Source organism: Tubulanus polymorphus, chromosome 1 (genome assembly GCF_964204645.1).
Source record: "Tubulanus polymorphus chromosome 1, tnTubPoly1.2, whole genome shotgun sequence".
NCBI classification, from domain to species: Eukaryota; Metazoa; Nemertea; class Palaeonemertea; order Tubulaniformes; family Tubulanidae; genus Tubulanus; species Tubulanus polymorphus.
In genome coordinates this window covers 3,375,570-3,390,903 of record NC_134025.1, presented here as the reverse complement: position 1 = coordinate 3,390,903, position 15,334 = coordinate 3,375,570, and the positions used below count along the sequence as shown (strand labels likewise).

The window sequence follows — 15,334 nt, the reverse complement described above, 5'->3', positions numbered from 1 at the left end:
ATCTCAATCTTCAAATGGACATCCAACCGGACGCTTATCAATTGAATTATTGTCCTGCCATTATTCCGTAATTCATAGAGGGAAGCACGTGACGGACATTGCTTTCAAAATCAATCCAAATCGAAATTTATTTTCACTTCACGGTATTTCGGTTTTGCAATCAAATCATCATTTTCTGGTTCGCAATGGCAGAGGCAAGCACAAGTAAAATAAAACAAGAAAACACGGATGCTGTTGATTTGGAAAAACGGTACGGGGGTTACCTAAATTGTTAACGGAAATAATTGATGGTTTTGCGATCAGAAATTAAGTTTTCAAAGTCAATTCAAAATCAATCAAGTTTGGTTAATTGGAAATAAATGATGGATTTACGAACTTGCTTCGTCCTTTTCAGGGTTATTGAATTGTGCGAACAGTTTCCAAAAGGAATTACTGATGCAATGATCCAAACATGTGCTCCTCATCTGACACCACAGCAGAGAGTGCAAGCACTTAACAGACTTCTGTCTTCGGTAAATTAGTTATGTGGTTAAGTAGAACTCGCTTTATTCGGATTTTTGAAATATTAGATCCATTTTCCCTGGAATCATGTAACTATTATTCATAACTTGGATTGATTTTAATTCGGTGAAATCTGGGCAGCCCGTCATTAGTCTGAATACCAGACGTTATGGTTTCCGGTTGACATCGTTGTTTGAGGAACAATGGCTAGATAGATACTAGACTGAGATCATATTTGATTTCAAATTTTTCAGGGAAAGATAGATCTTCTCAGGAGCGGTAATCAGCTATTGTATAAACTGAAGGACCCTGAATCAGCGAGGTAATTAGAAAGATGACCTAATTTCCTTGAGAGGTTTTTTTATGGATTGAATTTTTTGTCATAACCAATTATAATTTTTTTGCCCAGCAAAGTAAAAGGATCTGATCACCAGGAAAAACTGGTTTATCAAATCATCGAAGAAGCAGGAAATAAGGGTAAGATTGTGATCCTAGTTGACAGGCCGTCATCTTCAATTAAAATAGAATTCTGTTGAAATAGTTTTGTTTTCATTATTTAGGAATATGGATTCGAGATATTCGATACAAAAGCAATTTATTACTGACACAAGTTAACAAAATACTCAAAAGTCTCGAGTCCAAAAAATTGATTAAAGCTGTGAAATCAGTTGCAGTGAGTTTACTTTGTTATATCGAAGACTTATTTTTAAATCTGCTCGAATAAATATCAGTGATTACAAAATTATTTCAGGCTTCAAAAAAAAAAGTTTATATGCTATACAATGTAGAACCAGACCGTTCGGTTACTGGTGGAGCATGGTACAGTGATCAAGACTTTGAGTCAGAGTTTGTAGATGTATTAAATCAACAATGTTTCAAATTCCTCGCTCAGAAGGTTAAGTTTGCTGCCGATTTCCTGGTTGAAAATGTCGAGTAAGTTAAATTTTATCGTATTTGATTATTTTTTATTTATATTTCAGGCAGCTACAGCCCGTGAAACGCAATCAGAGCCAATGGTGCAACGCAACAGTTCTTTTGCTTCTTGCAAAGAAATATGGAAATACATTTCTGAACTCGGAATCAGTAAGGTACATAGCGAGCATGAAGATATTGTCTTTTCGAGTGAAATGTTTGTATATTTGACGAGTATTCCATTCAATATAGGTCGATTTATCTGCTGAAGATATTGAAACAATATTGGATACATTAATATACGACGGTAAAGTTGAAAAAACAATTGTGGCTTCAACCGACGGGCAAACTAAACTTTATAGAGCGATACAACCATTAGTAAAACACACTGGTCTAATGAAAACTCCGTGTGGAGTTTGCCCGGTAAGATACCGATTGATTTTGATTCTAACAGTAGTTTGCTGATTAGAAATGTGAAATTTTATATATATATATTTTCAGGTATTCCACCAGTGTCACGAAGGTGCGCCGATATCACCGTCAAATTGTGTTTACATGAAAGAATGGTTGGAACTATGATACAAACTATTAGAGATACGCACATATAAACCAAGTCTGGTCCCTGCAAAGTGCATTTTTATTTGCTACACAAGTGCTCAAAATAATAAGTTTATGTTGATCAAAAGTCGAGTTAGTTATATTTTTGTTTGGAAGTGAATCCACTAAGAGGTGCCCTTGCGCAAAAACTGATAGTAAATCATTGTCAATCCGTATCTTTATCATAATCTTCTATGATTTAAGCGCATACCCAGTGTAATGTACGTCGAGTTTACCAATGTATATGCTTTTCTTTCCTCTTTTTGGTCATTCCACCTGATCATGGCTGTTAGTCAATGGCTGAAACGTTCCATTTTAATAAATATTGGATAAAACATTTTTGGTTTCATTGGCGAGACACTTGAATTTAGAGATTTGACAATGGGACTACATAATCATCTACAGAATAAGTGAAAATTCGGATTGGAATATGAATTAAGACATAGAAATTTAAAGGGAATAATGTTGGGACCAATCAGATTAAGGACTTATACGATATGGCAGGGGGATAAACCAAGGTTGATTAGCATCGTCAGCCTAACTATTATCATGCTAAAACCATAAGATTCAACTCATCTCCCAGAAGACATTAAAAAACAAATACTGATCTTTTTTAAAAGATTTGTACATCTATATTTCAATTTCTAATCTCACGAAATATTTGGACAAAATTCGTAACATCAAAGGAAATTATAAATTAATATTAAACATTTACACAGAAGACAAAGTCCTACTTCTAGAAGGAAAGGGCTAGAACGCATGAAAAATAATATCAAATATAATTTCAAAAAGGAAGATTCTTAGAAATTAAACCTATGCACATTTGTGTTTCATGAAGAAGTTTTGAATATATAATGGTTGGTGTCAACGTAGGAACAAAATATCCGCAAAGTAAAAGCTGATTTAGACATGTTCAATTCATGTTTACATTCATCACACTAAACTTTGTTCATAAGGCCAATCAACAATCATTACAAATACTTGCAACAGCTTAAAAGCATTCATCACTCAGCAATATTCAATCTGCTCTTCACCAGAACGTAAATATTATTATTATTAATATTCACTCAGCCCTGCTTACTAATACTTTATTCAGATGACACGAGTACATAGATCATACTGAAATAAAAATATTTACATTAGTTTAAAAGAAATAAACAAATGCTAAAATAAATTTTGAGTGTATCAAATGTGTTTGTTACCTGTATAAATAGTAGAAAAATGAAAGAAGATAAAAGGCCAGCTTAATCCATCCTTCACGTTGTGCTTTACTTAATTGATCAGCATTCATGATTGAAGTGGGGTCATATAAACCAGGACCAGACATAACTGGACGATTCATATACCTAAAAAAACAGTGACACATTTCAATAATCAGATGAGTGATATTGTTGAGTAAAGATGAAGTGTTTATGAATGAATATGTTAAATATACAGTACCTGTGAATGTGATAGACAAGGAGAGGTGTGTTCAGAATTATAGTTAGCAATTGTCCGGACAAGACAAATAATACATAATAAAACATGTGTATTCCATACTCCGGTAAAACAAGCTGAAATAGAAAAATTACCAAAATCATTCTCATTTCATAATTTATCTATACCTATGACAATTAAACTTCATGATGTCCTTTATCAAGATAGATAGCAGCCAGAGTGATGCCTAAGCTATCTATCTATGAATGGTACCCTGAGCCTGTGATGGTGGCAGCATTAATAACCAAGATTAGAAAAAAAGAAGTGACTTTTTACGCACTACTTACTGGATTGAGGCTGTTACATTGATCAATTGGATTTTTATAGTCAGTTTTCAATTCATCGAAAGCTATGATCTGAAAAAAAGATAAACTGATAATGTATTCCCGATTCATCCACTACTAAGTAGTAACGTTAGTACAGTAGACCGACAAAAATTTTGGCTTGAAGAATGGACATTGATGGATGACGTGCCTTCCCCTTTTTTATTCACTCACAGTCACACTGGGCATGGGCCAGGCCAGGTCAAAAACTTGAAAAACGAATTAATTCATTGATTGATGATCGCATATTTTTTGCACTTACATGGTAAATAGCAAAAAATATCAAAAATGCTGTCAGGATCAATGCTATGATATAGCATAACGCAGCGAAAGTAAAGGCCATCGTCAACTGAAACTCCTTTCTCAGCCCCTATAGAAAACTACTGACATTCTAATCTAACAGAGCGCCGTCTAGTATGCAGATCGGATTGAGCGGTCACGGACTTACAGTGCGCGGATTAGAGGGTTGTGGACCGATGTTCATGTGTCATCGCCATCGCGGCATCGCACTCAATATATATATTAATAATTATTCCGAGTAGTTATGCGCTCTCTTTAGAAAACATAATCTTATAATCAATGATAAATACTAGGGGCTGTTCAAAAACACGTAACGCGTGATGGGTGTGGGGCCCGGGGGTGCCGGTCAAAAAGTTTTTGACAGGACTCGAGGCGGCGGCGATCTGTATTTACAAAACATTGGAATTTCGGCGCTATTGCACTTTCGTACCCCCTCCCAAAATTTTCATTTCAGCATATTTATTATCAGGGAGGTCTAGGGATTCAAAATCAGTGACTTTAGACCCGAAAAACTTACTTTTTCTAGGTTAAAATTTTGTTATTTTGGGCGTGTAAATTCGCCGATTCAGGACCAGAATCAGCATCAGTAAACTTTACTGGATTTAAACCCGGGACATCCCTGTACATCCTCTATTCAGCATCATGACCACTCTGAATCAGCATCAGTAATTACTGAGTTCGAACCCGGGACACCCCTGTACATCCTATATTCAGCATCAGGACCACTCTGAATCAGCATCAGTAATTACTGGGTTCGAACCCGGGACATCCCCGTACATCCTCTATTCAGCATCAGTACCTGAATCGTTGTTAAGCTATCAACATTTCACCGTACGGTGCTGCCTCTATGCTCATCGTTAGCGGGATTTTCATACACTAACGTTAGTCAACTCTGGCAAGCTAGGGTTACGGATAAATGAAGAAATCCCACACTTCGAATTTAAAATCATACGATTAAATTTATTCTTCCGAAACCACAACGTTTCGGCTGTTTACTAACAGCCATCATCAGGTGGAATGACCAGAAAACAAGTAACAAGCGCGTTACGGAGGGTTACGGAGTTATAACTGGACAGCACGTCGATTGCCAGAGTTGACATTAGTTAGTGTATGAAAATCCCGCTAACGATGAGCATAGCAGCAGCACTGTACGGTCAGGACACCCCTGTACATCCTCAAAGTTTCAAACTGAAAGATTAAGCAAATGATTGCGGGAGGGCCCCGCCCCCACAGAAATAGAACATTGATATGGATGGAACTCCCCAGAGGAGACATATGCCGGTCGATCATCATACTATCCACTACCCTATACCGTAGATCTAACCACGGCATCCGCCTTGGAATTGCTTCCCATCCATGTGTCACTAGGAGCCGAGCCGAGCCGAATTAGTATAGCTTTTGATTGCGTATGAATAAATTTTAAACAGTTGTGTGCATTATTTACGTTGACGTATTTCCACGTGCATAAATCAGCTGTGACTGCCGTGATTTCCTGACGCTACTCTCCGATTTCCGAAGAACCATCTGTGCTCGCCTAAAAGTCGATTGATTGTTGTTAGAACACGCATGACGCCACAGTGTACGACACCACGTAGGCAACACGTCAACGAAATCTGTGGCTGTGACATGACAAAATAGCTAAGAACCTGATTACAGGGCTGATAGCAAAGATGGATAACATCAGATGGAATTTTAAGCCAACATGGATTAGATTAATGTGGACAATTCTAGTGTTCGTTCTAGGAACGTTGAGGTAACAATGAATATTTCTAATAGGCTTTTAATTGCAGTATCAGTCCTTTCTTCTATTAATTAATATAGATAATACTATATACACTTTTATCTATTTTCACTTGTTACTATAATAGATAGACTATTAATAAAGATTTTCCCATCAAAAGTAGAAGGTCAATCATCGGTTAAATTATCATCGAATTGATACATTGAAACTACCCGTGTTTTTACATCTGTTCAGAGAATCAGCTGTTGCTAACGATGAGATAATAGATTTATTAGAATTATATGTGTACATTCAGTATTTTTAGAATGCAGATAAAATCATTTATCCCGGATCATTTATCTATATTTCAGTGTTGCCAATACTGCAGGGAAACAAAAATGCTCTGTAAAATCATGGTACGAAAAATTATCCGCGGAGGGAAAATTCGACGGTGAACTATCAGACCAACAAAAAGTATTGAAATCTACAATTGAGAATTTTGTGAAAGCTAATTTGAAGATCGATTGTAAAATGTTACAAACGTATTCGGATATGTTTGTCGAGGATGATAAAAATGAATCTTCGCACGACACAGATGAAACGGAATTTGACGAAACTGATATGGATGAGACGGAAACAGATGAGAGTGAACAGTCAGGAATTGACGGAAAGCCCACTGTTGAGATTGGTGGGAAATTGAAAGAAAAACAGGCAGATTCAGAGAGTGATGGGAAACCACCAGATAAGTCACTAAGTGGTGAAAAATTGAAAGATGGAAAATTATCTCAATCAGAAATTGACGAAACATCTGAAGTGAAATTATCAGATTCTGACAAAGATCAGCAATCTATAGAAAATGAATCGTCCGATGAAAGTGACGACGAGAAATTAAAAGAAAATGGGCAAATATCTCTCGAGATAGACGTAACGCTAGATCATGATAGAAAGTTGAAAAAACCAATAAATTCCGAGTCTGATATGGAATCGAAAGAAGGAAATTTGACGGAGTCTAAAGGTAAAAGAATATCTGAAAAGAAACGATTAGATACTCGTGGCAGCAATGGGAAATCTAAAGAGAGCAAGTCTCAAAAAGCTCCCGAAACTGATGAAAAATCCAAGAAAGAAGCAACACATAGCGAGGATGAATTGAAAACAGGAAAGACGTCACTGTCAGTGAGTGGTAAAAAATTGGAAGAAGAAACACCCCAAGACAATGAATCGAAAGAGGAACAGTCGGACACTAGCAGCGACGAAAAATCACAAGAAGAAATGTCACCAAAATCTGACTCAAAAAGTAAATCTGGTAACACTGATGACGAAACAAAGGTTAGCAAAGTAAAATCTGACAATAAAGAGAAATCGGAAGAAAATATACCAAAAATTGAAAGAGAAGTGGAGAAGAATGTACAAACATCAGAGAGCGATGAAAAGTCTAAGAAAAAACTGTCAGATACGAGCGATTTTCATAAATTGGAGAAAAGGAAATTGTCGAAATCAGAAACTAATGAAACATCTGGAGACAAACCAATAGATTCTGACAACAGCGATAAGAAATCTAGTAAAGAAAAATTATCAATATCTGAGAGTGATGGAGAATCGAAACAGAAATCTGAAGAAAAACCTGAAAACCTTGAATCAGACAGTGACGAGGAATCTAAAAAGATACCACCATCTTCTGACGCTGACGAAAGATCGGAGAAAAAGCACTCGGATCCTGACACAAACAAGAAATCGGAAGAAGCTGGTGAAAAAAGATCTAAAGGAGTAAAGTTGCGAAAATCTGAAAGTGAAAAAACGACAGAAGAAAAATCACAAATACAGAAAACTGATGAAAAGCCGAAAGATAAAACGTCAGATACTGATAAGAACAAAGAGTCGATTTCAATCGATAATACTATTGACAATAAATCACCAGAAAAACAATTCATAGATAAAGCAAATTACAGCGCTCCGCCCGAGAAAACGATTGAAGATATTAAACCTGAAAAATCAAAAGTTGGTCTCCAGTATGTACTTCACCTCATGGAAACAGGAAAAATGCTGTGCATAAAATTACCACAATATGTGGGATTATTTGTTAAACAAAAGACAAGTTTTGTTCCTAGTGTCCAACGGGAGGATTATCAAATGCACCAAAGCATATGCGATACTCAACAGAGGATGTGCTCAAAGATACTTTACTTTTGCTCTCTCATGAAGAAACAATCGTTTTTTGATGACGATAGAAAATTTTCCCAGCAAGTCAGACCACAAGTAACTGAATCGGTTAACACGGATATTGATTCAGTTAATGCAACTAACAGACACGATGATAAATACGAGATGAAATCTCCAAAGTTACAAAATGATCCAAAAACAAATGATCGGATCCCGCCTCAAAAAGGAGAATCTGCTGTCAATAAAACTGATTCTGGTGAATCGGATTTGGCTCCTGAAAATCTGATAGAAGTAAAGCCAAAGAATTCTGAAATTGACGAAATTGAGACTGAAAAAATAGAGAGTAATGACGAACCGAAAGAAGAAAAGCTGTTGGATTCAGAAAGCGATGGTAAATCTAAAGAACAGACAAAGTTAGGCACTGAAGAAAAATCTAATGAGAAACCGTCGGATCCCAAAAGCGATGATAAATCTAAAGAACAGACAAAGTTAAAAACTGAAGAAGAATCCAAGGAGAAACCGTCGGATCCCAAAAGCGATGATAAATCTAAAGAACATACAGAGTTAGAAACTGAAGAAAAATCCAAGGAGAAAAAGTCAGATCCTCAAAGCGATGATAAATCTAAAGAACAGACAAAATTAAAAACTGAAGAAAAATCCAAGGAGGAACCGTCGGATCCCAAAAGCGATGATAAATCTAAAGAACATACAGAGTTAGAAACTGAAGAAAAATCCAAGGAGAAAAAGTCAGATCCCAAAAGCGATGATAAATCTAAAGAACAGACAAAGTTAGAAACTGAAGAAAAATCCAAGGAGAAAAAGTCAGATCCTCAAAGCGATGATAAATCTAAAGAACATACAGAGTTAGAAACTGAAGAAAAATTCAAGGAGAAAAAGTCAGATCCTCAAAGCGATGATAAATCTAAAGAACAGACAAAGTTAAAAACTGAAGAAAAATCCAAGGAGGAACCGTCGGATCCCAAAAGCGATGATAAATCTAAAGAACATACAGAGTTAGAAACTGATGATAAATCCAAAGAGAAACCGTCGGATCCCAAAAGCGATGATAAATCTAAAGAACAGACAAAGTTAAAAACTGAAGAAAAATCGAAGGAGAGACAAACCAATCCCGACAGTCATGATAAGTCTAAAGAAAAAAAGCCACCAAAATCTGAAGATGATGAGAAACAATCTGAACATGTCAAAGATATAAAATCTAAGAAAGAGAAGTTGGAATCTGATGATAGTGATGAGAAATCAGAAAACGAAAATGAAACGCTATTGAAATCGGTAAGTGATAAAAGAGGGAAAGACAAAAAGAAGATATCCGATAGTGATGAAGCATTTAATGATAAAAAGCCAGAACCGGATGCACCAGTGGTCATGCCTCAAGCTATATACGAAAACGTGAAACTTAATGAAGAAATTGGAGAAAAACAAAAAGAAATTGACATCAAAACTAAAGCGCACGATGATAAAATAAAAATGCTTGAATTGCAAATTCTCCGATTGGAAAATCAACTGCTACACGAAAAAATGAACAAAAACAATGATTCTGCCATGATTACAAAACTAGAAAATTATATGTTAAAACTCGAAAACGAACTGTTAAAGATTAACCACAGTTTTTCCATATTGAAAAGTGAAAATGAGATTATTTCTAAAAGTAACCGGAAGTTCATGCAACTGGAAAACAAACGACAGGAAAGCGAGAGTGCACCATCATCGGGTATTGCTAATGTTACAAAAGCATTGAGTAATATTGAAAAACAGCAAAGCCGCATCACACAACTAGCAAAAATGATAAATGGACAAACTACAGTTATTGAATATTTGAAAGATCAATCAACTAAAATGGAAGAAGAAAATCGACGGTTGAAAGATTTAGTTATGAGTCAATCGATGGCAATATCACAAGTTTTGACGAAGCTTAATCAAGTGGAGGAAGGTTTAAACAAAAAAGAACTGCGTGTGAAGACATTGGAAAAAACTATTGGTGAAATCAATCTTAATGGACCTTATTATGAGAAACAAGTCGCGACACCTTTGAGCAAAGACCCCTCAAGCAGTTCAGATACACCATCAGTAGATATTTCTGTGGATCATGAAAAAATTGGTCGAATTCCAGAGACGTCATCTACGGTAGCTAAAGATAAAAAGAGAGAGGGCACAGATGATGGTAACATTAGTGGAAAGGAAGAAGGTAGTGCACAGAGAACAATTTCTGATAAGGATCAGAATACAGCAGACTCTGTTATCAATGACTCGGCTAAATCAGAAAAGCCTAGCAATATTCTATCTGACGAAATGGTCCTTCAAAAAGAAGGAACACCTGGCCCAAAGACTGATAGCGACTCCTTAGATACCAAACCAAAACAAAATAAAGAAGAGTTAGGTGATCAATATGTAACTAACATCGAACAAGATAAAAAGCAACAATCTAAACCTTCAACAACACCTTTGGAAGATATATCTTCTAAAGAGCAAGCCACCAAATACGCAAAAGGATCTAGTAAAAATGATAAGTCCGACAAATCAGTGCAGGAAATGTTGGGAGAGGATAAATCAGAAACTAAATTAGAATCCATTGTTGATAACAAGAAGGATGCAGACCAAAATTTTGCCACTCAAACGGATCAAAAACATGAGACACTTGGCGAACCTAAAGAGAAGATAATTGAACACAAGGAAATTATAGAAGAGGCTGGCAAAGATGATCGTCAAGGAGTTGAAAAAGTCTTCACGAAATCTGAAGAGCAGCAAATTACAAAACAGCAACAACATATAGACGATTCTAAGAAAGAATCCTTGCCGAATGACACAGGACAGTCCACGTCGACAGAGCCTCTCAAGTCAGATGAATTATTAACAGCAGAACCTAAAGATGGATCACAACAAAATGAACAAATTAAGCAAGAAGAGCAAAAAGATTCACCACTTAGTGAAACAATTTCTCAGCAGACTACACAGGAGGAATCCACCAAGTCAGTACCTGCACATGAACATGCAGCTGCATCCGTACCTGTGGCTAAAGAGACGCCTGTTGTAGATGAGCCTGTAGCTGTACCTGCTGCTAAACAGAAGCCCGCCGCAGCTGAGCATGCGCCTGTACCTGTTCCTGTACCTGTCCCTATGACCAAACAGGAGCCTGTTGCAGCTGAGCCTGCACCTGCACCCGTACCTGTGGTTAAACAGGAACCCGCTGCAGATGAGCCTCGGAAGATACTTTACGTTAACGAAAAACACTACAGAGCAAAAGGTTTGTAAATTTCTAAAATGGAAATTATTTCTTGTTACGTCTCAAGATTCAAGTTAGAATGTATATGTGATATTTTGTAGATTGTTATGAGCTTTTGAAACAAGGAAGAAAGAGAGATGGTATAATGAATATCTCTCCGATTGCTTTGAACGGCCGGTCGATAAAATCTTTCTGTGATATGAAGAATGGTGGTTGGACGGTCATACAACGTAGACAGTCCGGCAATATCGACTTTTTCAAGACTTGGAACGAATACAGAGATGGATTTGGTGGTTAGTTATCGCTCTTTCGAATTAACATTGTTTTATTCATTCATGAATGTCGTCATTTGTCCCTGAATACACTTATTTGGGTATATTCGATTTATCTCAACATTATCTCATTATTAGATTATCATCGACATTACTATATTTTAGATCTACTTGGTGAACATTGGTTAGGAAATGATTACATTCATCAAATTACGAACCAAGGTGAATATGTGTTAAAAATTGAAATGACGGACTGGGAGCGAAACAAAGTCTCAGCTACTTATGAAGACTTCTGGATCGACGATGGGGACAACGGTTATAGACTACACGTTTCAGGATATGAAGGAAATGCTGGTGATGGACTTAAAAAACACGATAACGAACAATTTTCTACGAAAGACGTTGATAACGACCGCATGGAAAAAGATTTCGGTGGCAGTTGCGCGAAAAGATTTTCCGGTGCATGGTGGTATTATAAGTGCTATCAATCAAACCTTAACGGTGTTTATTATAGGGACGGTAAAGTTGCCGATAAGAAATTTGACGGAGTTGCGTGGAAACCTTGGAAAGGCCCGAAATATTCCATTCGCAGAGTAGAAATGAAAATACGACCAAAAACTGCTAAAAACTAGAATCCCTTATTAGAAAATAGGAACATTTTAGTCCCGTCCAATGAAATAACTGCTGATTTTTATAGAAGTGAAAATATATGTATATATACTAACAGATGAATATATGATATAATCAATTTCAAAATGTAACTGAACGAGTTTTGTTTTTCTACGTATTTATGTTTCTGATTGTCGACTTGAAAGCCATCGAATGACGAAGTGAACTGCTAAAAAAAAGGACGCATGGTTTAGATAAACAAAAAGATAGTGAGAAAACAATTGTTTGTTGATTAACCATTTGGAGAGGTTCCTATTTGATTTCCCAGACGAACATACGAGTGAAAATATACAGCCGTCTAGAATTTCCCCGAAATTGACGCTCATTTAGTTCCTGTTTATCGTTGAACGGATGGTGGAAGGTCAGCCAAGAGAGGCAATTGAAATACTTAAGAGATTAGTAATGGGAATTTCCATCTATTCTAGACCCTCTAGGGTAAATAAAACACAGCCAGAAATTATAATCATTATTTTACGATTTGACTTACAAGTGAACTGAACTGAAGACTGAAAGGTACGTCTACTTAATTTCTAAGTATATTCGCGCTGTTTTGGAATAATGGAGACTTGATTCTATGTGGTAAATATGTTTTTCAGATGATGTTGGTGAATATCGCAAGTTTCATTTTATTTGTAAAGTTAGTTGCGGGAACTAATGAAAATCAGGTAAATAGTCGCTCATATATAGTTAATTTTCTCCAAACAATTCGTGGTTAATAATGTAGTAAAAAAAGCTTGCGATCATTATTTTTTTCATTCCAGCTCCCGGGAACACTGCGTAGATTCACTGATGAATCCGGAAAGGTGGCTACGGAGCAAGTTATCGTTTTGCCGAACGGGAACCGGGAATTTATTGTGATTCCAAAACAAAGTTTAAGCGATCGAACAACTGTATATCATAACATAGAAAAGGTATGTGTGAATTCAATCTTGAAATACAGCCGGATGTGATGCATATGGGAAAAGGCTTGTTGAATATGTATAATTTTTTATCCAGGGTATCACTCTATTCAAAGACCATACCTATAAAAAATGTTTCCTCGCTGAGATCCACCCCGAAGTCATCAACACCCGTTTTTTGATGTTCAAATATGGATCAGATGTAAGTTCATTGTAAAACAAACTATAATCGCATCGGCCGTCCTCATTTAACTTACTTTTAAAAACCATCAACAATAACATTGCAGGGCTCGGCAAATGGAAATGTATTTGAGATGGAAACGTACGGAACGCCAATAACCAACGTAGAGGAAAACATCGGCGATGAAACTGTTAGTGGTATGTGTGCGGGTATGCTTGTATTTCGTGTGAAACCAATCTCTAAACAAAGCCAAAGGCGTAAAAGAGATCTCAGTGCATCGGCTAGTTGTACTGTCTCCGTCGATAGTAAAGGACGTTTGTCAGTCAGCGGATCCATGGGAGCGGGGTCCAAAAGTTCGTCTGCTCAGAGCAGCGGTGATGCCGGTAAAGGCGGCAGAAGTGTATCCATCGGTGGTTCAGTATCAGTAGGTAGAGGTCGAAGTAGCGCCAGAGGTAGCGTTAGTGCTGGAGAAAAATCCAGTCATAGCACCAGCGGTAGTAACGGCCGTACAAGTTCCAGTTCGTCATCGGGACGAAGTTCCAGCAACGGAGGAACCAGTACGCGATCTAGTTCGTCTGCTAGTGACAGCAGAGGTAGCAGAGGTGGTGGCAGAGGCTGGTAGATTTTCTGACAAAAAACATCCGTGTATGTATCTGTAAATCAATTTATTAGAAAACAACAAATATAAACCATTAGATATACAATGATTTTTTTTCTCATTTCTTTTTTGCTCCAAATATGAGTTTAGTTTTTAGAACTTTCGGCACATGTCGTATAGTCAGTGAAATCCTAGTTGACCTTTCAATAGTCTCTCCTAGGCAATGTTTAGTCCGTTCTAAATTCGAAACTTTTTCAGTTAATGTATCATGCGTTATTTCTTGGATTCCGTGAAGATAGGTTTTGTAAAGATCCTCCTGTAGAATGACTAAACTCCGAGGTTCCAGAAGTAATGACATGCAGTGACGCTTGTTGAAAGATGTTTCTTCAGCTTTCATCCTCTCTGTTTTATCATCTTCAGAATTATCTGTTTTATTTTGCTGTAAACAAAAAGGAAAATAAATCAAAATGTGAGCTGAGCCAAGGATGAAAGGATCAAACAGATATTACGCAAATCTTACCACACTTATTTGCTCGGTTTGTGAAATGTGTTGATAAAAATCTAGCACAGTATGTGAGCCAAGAGTTATTGTGGTAACAGTTGGATAAAACAAAGATCCATCTTCATGAGGCTGTAAAATAATGCGATAAATTATCGATAAAATTCCAAGAGAATTCTCAAGCGTTTGGAGTAATTGAAGCATAATTGTATTGTTTACCATAATCCCTTGACCAGGTTTATATTCATTCACAAGAACATGATTTGGATATTTATCAGAAAAAACACCCAGATCACCAATTTGTCTACAGTATTTTTCCAACCACTGAAAGAAAATCAGAATCATTACAATTTCTTTGATAATCTCCATAAATTGGAAGTAGTCACTCATACTTACAGGTGGTAGTGTTTCACAAACCATTCCTTTAGGATGGGGCAATCCACCTACAGAAAACAAAAACTATTTTCAGTTAATGCCCAATGGGTAAAATCTGAAACCTCACTCAGCAAATAATCACCCCAGTTTTGAAGTCTTCTGTTAAGTAGTTGGGTCCATTTGGGTTTTGGAGCAGCATAAACTTGGTGCATAAGATACTCTTCTTCAGCGAGACTTATGAAATCGGGTACATAAAAAACTTTAGCTGGCACCTGAAAATAGTATTTGACATATTGATCGGACGCGGGACCCGCTGATAATATAATCTCAACATCCAGTCCAGAAACGTGGTTTAGTGTTATCATCTGAAACGCCGCTTGAAAATACAACCAATTTCCAAGATTTAAAAGTGATTATATGCGAATAGTTCTCTTGAAATTAAATGATTAATTTCTAAATATGTTGGAGTGCTGTTAAGTGTTTAAAAAATCAAACATTAGTCATGATTTCGCTCACATTTTCAAGTAAATGTTGGCTGATTTGATCACTTTTTTCACTACAATCCAGGGTACTGGGCGCGGCCATATTTGTTGACATTTGTTATCGTATCGTTGATT

At 36.7% G+C, this 15,334-nt stretch overlaps 5 protein-coding genes across 5 annotated transcripts; 3 read left to right on the top strand and 2 right to left on the bottom strand.

Annotated features, from left to right (window-relative positions):
• Positions 1 to 119: 119 nt before the first annotated feature.
• LOC141908760 (DNA-directed RNA polymerase III subunit RPC6-like) lies at positions 120 to 2,094 on the top strand. Its single transcript, XM_074798951.1, has 9 exons — positions 120 to 250; positions 395 to 512; positions 756 to 823; positions 911 to 978; positions 1,062 to 1,174; positions 1,253 to 1,396; positions 1,482 to 1,589; positions 1,666 to 1,836; positions 1,915 to 2,094. Exons 1-9 carry the CDS (start codon positions 186 to 188, stop codon positions 1,990 to 1,992), a joined length of 933 nt encoding a protein of 310 aa, XP_074655052.1. The 5' UTR covers positions 120 to 185; the 3' UTR covers positions 1,993 to 2,094.
• Positions 2,095 to 2,681: 587 nt separating this feature from the next.
• On the bottom strand, positions 2,682 to 4,210 carry LOC141910708 (protein cornichon homolog 1-like). The gene is made up of 5 exons (XM_074801444.1): positions 4,072 to 4,210; positions 3,774 to 3,842; positions 3,451 to 3,563; positions 3,213 to 3,356; positions 2,682 to 3,129 (listed from the first exon to the last, which is right to left on the bottom strand). The coding sequence occupies exons 1-5, from the start codon at positions 4,150 to 4,152 to the stop codon at positions 3,099 to 3,101; spliced, it is 438 nt and encodes a 145-aa protein (XP_074657545.1). The 5' UTR covers positions 4,153 to 4,210; the 3' UTR covers positions 2,682 to 3,098.
• A 1,532-nt stretch (positions 4,211 to 5,742) lies between these two features.
• LOC141915376 (uncharacterized) lies at positions 5,743 to 12,193 on the top strand. Its single transcript, XM_074806873.1, has 4 exons — positions 5,743 to 5,862; positions 6,201 to 11,245; positions 11,326 to 11,517; positions 11,662 to 12,193. Exons 1-4 carry the CDS (start codon positions 5,780 to 5,782, stop codon positions 12,126 to 12,128), a joined length of 5,787 nt encoding a protein of 1,928 aa, XP_074662974.1. The 5' UTR covers positions 5,743 to 5,779; the 3' UTR covers positions 12,129 to 12,193.
• Positions 12,194 to 12,587: 394 nt separating this feature from the next.
• Positions 12,588 to 13,949, top strand: LOC141915556 (uncharacterized). The gene is made up of 5 exons (XM_074807132.1): positions 12,588 to 12,678; positions 12,762 to 12,830; positions 12,927 to 13,076; positions 13,162 to 13,266; positions 13,352 to 13,949. Exons 2-5 carry the CDS (start codon positions 12,762 to 12,764, stop codon positions 13,865 to 13,867), a joined length of 840 nt encoding a protein of 279 aa, XP_074663233.1. The 5' UTR covers positions 12,588 to 12,678; the 3' UTR covers positions 13,868 to 13,949.
• Positions 13,908 to 15,289, bottom strand: LOC141915557 (putative RNA/DNA demethylase ALKBH6). The gene is made up of 6 exons (XM_074807134.1): positions 15,234 to 15,289; positions 14,860 to 14,989; positions 14,739 to 14,785; positions 14,562 to 14,666; positions 14,364 to 14,474; positions 13,908 to 14,282 (listed from the first exon to the last, which is right to left on the bottom strand). Exons 2-6 carry the CDS (start codon positions 14,927 to 14,929, stop codon positions 13,962 to 13,964), a joined length of 654 nt encoding a protein of 217 aa, XP_074663235.1. The 5' UTR covers positions 14,930 to 14,989; positions 15,234 to 15,289; the 3' UTR covers positions 13,908 to 13,961.
• Positions 15,290 to 15,334: the final 45 nt, after the last annotated feature.